Here is a 4,654-nt window from a genome sequence, read left to right on the forward strand (position 1 = left end):
AGAGGAATTGCTGGTGTCCCAGCAAGGTGAGGTGTGGGACAAAGGCACCCAGAGAATGCAGCCTGCACAGGCCTGGTGAGGAGCTTGGCACCACTAACATCACAGAACCACGGAGGGTTCACCCAGCTCCAGGACCTTTCTGTCACCCAGCCTGTGCCTACAAGTGGCTCCCAAGATGGAGACTCCCTATTTACAAGGAGTCACTTGGAAATGAGAAGGGGTGATGGGCACGAGTTGCCCCTGGGGACATTGCAAGGGGACACAAGAGGTACATTTGTCACCATGAGGACACTCAAACATTGGAATAATCTCCCAAGAGAAGTCATGGATTCCCCCACATGGGACAGTTTGAAGTCTCAGCTTGACAGGGTGCTGAGCCATCTCACATCAACTAGAGTAGCCACACGATCCTCAGGTCCCTTCCAACCTGGCATTCCATGAGACAGGCTGTCAGGCAGCACCAAGAGCAGTGACAGTGACAGCCCAGAGGCAGCTCTGGCATCCACTGAAGCAAACCCCGTGAAGCAAAACCTGTTTCACAAACCTCCTCTGCTTTGAGGAAACAGCATCACAGAGCTTTTAGTTCTTCACCCTGTAACCACACCCCTCCACATCAACCCTTCTAAACCATCAAAGCAGGAACTAGTCACTCCAGAGCAAAAACAAAAGCCCAAACTTGTTGCAGTTCCTTTACAAAAGGATCTAGGGCACATGAGCATAGCTGGACAAAGCATTCATCCATCCACATTTAGACAGGATAAACCCCATGAAATTACAGTCTTTATTTCAATTTTCGGTGTTTCAGTTAGAATACGAGCATAAAAAAGAAAGGAAGGTCAAATAAACTCGTGGTATAACTGAACAACAACAACCCTACAGTCAGCTACAGCTCCACAGGTGAAACGAGGCAACATCTTTATTCGGAAAAGTTAAATATTTCACCCCTTCTCTAACTCAGGAGGAGTAGGATATTTCACCCTCAGCACCTAAGAGATTACTGGGAGTACAGGGATAGACTAGAAAAAAACCCCACACTTTCCTATTTCCAAAGGCATCAGCAGAGCAGAAAGTTAAAAAATATTTACAGAGATATCTACACCCCAGTGCTCAGACCATGTTCCACACACTGGAATTGCTAAACCACCAATTTCCTACTGCCAGTCAGTTGTCCTCTCCCAAGAGCTGACCAGGTCTCCCCCCACCCCATCAGTCCTACTCCAATTAAGAGCCTTCTTGTTGATCTTCAATCTTTGGAGCCAGGTAGTACTTTAAGTGTCCCATATCAGCAATCTTGTACTCCACAACTGGAAAAGAAAGAACATTCAGAAGGTTCTTCAGAAAAGCCATTCAATGGCAAGTTGTCCATGCAGTTCTAGGGTGGCAGAATTCTACAGGGGTATTTTCAAGGAGAGCTGTGCCTACTTACCAAGAGGAACATCTGCAGACATGCTGAGTGTTACTGTAGGTGACAGGGGAGTGGCTTTGGTAAAAAAGTTCAAGTACCTCAGAGCAAAGGTCAGCTGGACAGGCTCGTTCATCTCTATTGTGACCTAGAAAACCAGGTTAGACCTCAACAAATGCAGCCAGTGCCCTCAAGCCTCAAAGAATTCAGGCAGCTTGAGCAGCAGACTGTTCTGCTGAGCACTGCTAGGACCCAAAGCTGGCAACAATTTGCTGACTCTAATCTATAAAGCAGAGAGATCCACAACCCAATCACCCAGCTTTAGCCCCCAGTAGGTCAGGGAAGTAGTCACAGTATAAAAACCTCAACGCTGAGGACATCACAGTAACCATGAACTTACAGCTTCTTCCTCTTTATCCACGTTGCTGGTCTGTGACAGCTTGATGTTTCCATTGCCCAGCTCTCCATTAGCTGAGAACTTCACCCCATCTTTGGCACAGGAGATGACAACGGCGTCGCCGATGTGGCTGAGATCCCTGCAGATCCGTGCAAACTCAGCTGAGGGCATCTTCACCACACAGCTGTACTCCTGCTCCTGCAAAGGAAGGTCACACTCACACCTCCACCTGTAGCAGTCACTGCTCTTGAGCTTGTCTAGTCGACCCAAAAGGGGGTGTTGGTCTGGTTTGGGTGGGAAGGGAACTTTAAAGGTCATCTAGTCCCCCTGCAGTGAGATCTTCAGGTTACCCAGAGTCCTATCCAACCTTACCTGGAATGCTTCCAGGGGTGGGGCATCTACCACCTCTCTGGGCAACCTGTTCCTGGCCCAGGTGAGTATTTCACATCAAGAGATGTGACTTTTGCCTCCTTCCATGCTTACATGTGCTCAGCTCTCTCCATCTGCCTTGAGGGAGGTTGTAAAGTGGTGGGGATCAGGCTGTTCCATGAAGTTACAAGTGATGGGACAAGAGGTAATTGCCTCAAGTTGCACCAGGGGAGGTTTAAATTGGATGTTAGGAGGAATTTCTTCACCTAAGGAGTTATAAGGCCCAGGCTGCCCAGGGCAGTGGTGGAGTCCTTATCCCTGGAGGGGTTTCAAAGCCATGGAGATGGTGCTGAGGGACATGGATTGGTGGGAACTGGGCAGTTCTGGGTGGATTCCATGATCTTAAAGATCTTTTCCAACCGAGGTGAATCTGTATGTTACAAGCTCAAACTCCAAAGCTGATGTGAACATGGGGAAACACCCATTTCTAAGAGAATGCAACACTCCAGCCACTACTCACTGGAATTCCAAGCTGCTCCACATCGAGATCCATCAGCTTCATCTCATAATCAGAAACCTTTTCCTGATCTAAAGGAACAAAGCACAGTCTGACCAAACGTTTCTGAGAAGTTATCATCCTGAATGTCAGTTTTGCCCCCTCCCCTCACCCCCCCCCCAACTAAAACCACCTCCATTATGATAATAAGACCTGCCTTGTTTCATTAGAGCTAGAAATCTGAAAGTGACCCAGCTTCTTGTAGGCTGTAAGAGAGCTGCAACCTGCCACGGGCACCTGTATGAAGCCCTTAAAAAGAAAGCCTTGGCCAAGCTGACTAAGATTACACGTCCAGAGTGTTAAAAAAGTTGAAGTATCAGGTGACTCCTTCCATTTTTAAAAGTATTTATGTGATTTCCTACCCCCCCCCCCCCCTTTCAGGTTTATTAAGGCTCCCTAAAAACATCATGGCAACAAAACTTAACACTCACTTGGTGCTTCAAACACCAACGCCAGCGTATCTGCGTTGTCTTCTGCTCGGAGAGTGATGATGTCTTCATTCCCGGCGCATTTCAGTATTTTGGACATGCTGGGGGGGGGTGGAAAAAGGGGGTCGGTGACTCCCAGGGGAACAGGAACGTGGGAACGAGGGCACCCAGGGGCCCCCCCGGGGCGTGTGAGGGGCTGGTCCCCGTCCCCGGGCGGGGGGAGCGGCCGTGGCGGCACCGCTCGCCCCCCCCACCCCCGTTCCCGCCCCCCCCGTTCCCGCCAGCCTTTCCCGCGCCCGGCAGTGACGTCACGGGCCCCGCGAAAAAATGGCGCGAGAGCTGCGAGAAGAATGGGGGGAGGGCGGAGAAAGGTCCGGAACGGCCCGGATCGGCCCCAGCAGCTGCTCCCCGGGCACGGCGGGGCCCTCAGCGCCCCTCGCCCCCCACCCGCCCCTCCCCCAGCCCCTGCCCCGCAGCGCCTCGGGCCCGCTCCCGCAGCCCGGTCGGAGCCCGCGGGGAGATCCCGGCGCCGCTACCTGGAGAGGTTGACGCCCATGGTGATGTTGCGGTCGCAGCGGTAGGTGTCGAAGCCCTCGGAGCGCAGCGTGAGCTGCACCAGGGAGACGTGCGAGGAGTCCATGCTCTGCAGGCTGATGCCGCCCGAGCCCAGGTCCCAGCAGGCCTCGGTGATGAGGTCCTTGAGGGCCTCCAGGACCCGCTTGAGCACCGAGCCCTGCACCAGCCGCGCCTCGAACATCCCGCCAGCAGCGGCACCGACCGGGGAGCGCGGCCCGCCGCCGGCGCCGCCTTTTATAACCTCCCCCGCCCCGCCCACCGCCCCAACCGCAGCCAATCGCTTCCCTCAGCGGCAGCCTATCCGCGCTCACGTAACAGGAGCCCCTCACGCTCCGGCCAATCCTGGCTCCGCTCCTTTCCTTAATCCCACCCCTTCGTCCGGCGGGAGCCAATCACCAGGCGGGTTACATATTGCTGGGGGGCGACCGCGCGTCCCGCCTGCCCGGGAGGCGATGGCGGCGGGGCCTGGCGGGGAGCGCGGCCCGGGGGGCCCGGCCCTGTCCCCGCGCTCCGCCCCGGGGGCCCTCGCTTGGTTTATCCCCCTCCCCGACAGCCCCGCCGCCTGCGCCCCGGGGGGCCTCGCTTGGTTTATCCCCGTCCCCGACAGCCCCGCCGCAGCGCCACACGCACGGCCTGTCCTGTCAGGACCGCTCGGCGCGCCTGCCCTCAGCTCCTGACAGTGCAACCCGCGGTGAAAAGCAGCGCCCATCTCCTTTTGAAGCCAAACCCATCGCGACAGCCAGCGCGCCCGGGGCGCTCCGGATCGCGACATGACGCACCCGCCCGCACCCATCATGGCGCCGGCGGGCGCACATCCGGGTACACCTGGGCGGAGCCGAGCTCGGCTAAGCCCCGCCCCCCTCCCCCATCCCGCGGCGCTGATTGGCTGGCGGCGCCGCGCTGCGCGGGCCCGCCCCCTGGTGGCG

At 55.8% G+C, this 4,654-nt stretch overlaps 1 protein-coding gene across 1 annotated transcript; it reads right to left on the reverse strand.

Moving 5' to 3' along the window:
- Positions 1–747: 747 nt before the first annotated feature.
- PCNA (proliferating cell nuclear antigen) lies at positions 748–3,960 on the reverse strand. The gene is made up of 6 exons (XM_051640729.1): positions 3,689–3,960; positions 3,156–3,253; positions 2,689–2,756; positions 1,803–1,997; positions 1,427–1,550; positions 748–1,304 (listed from the first exon to the last, which is right to left on the reverse strand). Exons 1-6 carry the CDS (start codon positions 3,907–3,909, stop codon positions 1,222–1,224), a joined length of 789 nt encoding a protein of 262 aa, XP_051496689.1. The 5' UTR covers positions 3,910–3,960; the 3' UTR covers positions 748–1,221.
- Between the last annotated feature and the right edge of the window lie 694 nt (positions 3,961–4,654).

Source organism: Apus apus, chromosome 26 (genome assembly GCF_020740795.1).
Source record: "Apus apus isolate bApuApu2 chromosome 26, bApuApu2.pri.cur, whole genome shotgun sequence".
NCBI classification, from domain to species: Eukaryota; Metazoa; Chordata; class Aves; order Apodiformes; family Apodidae; genus Apus; species Apus apus.

What these genes read in the sequence shown, in the direction of transcription:
- PCNA (XM_051640729.1), bottom strand. Translation starts at nt 3,909, where the DNA reads ATGTTCGAGGCGCGGCTGGTGCAGGGCTCGGTGCTCAAGCGGGTCCTG. An exon ending in GTTGGTGTTTGAAGCACCAA is followed by an intron (nt 2,757 to 3,155) that starts GTGAGTGTTAAG and finishes TTGTTCCTTTAG; the next exon opens with ATCAGGAAAAGGTTTCTGAT. An exon ending in TGGATAAAGAGGAAGAAGCT is followed by an intron (nt 1,551 to 1,802) that starts GTAAGTTCATGG and finishes CTGGTTTTCTAG; the next exon opens with GTCACAATAGAGATGAACGA.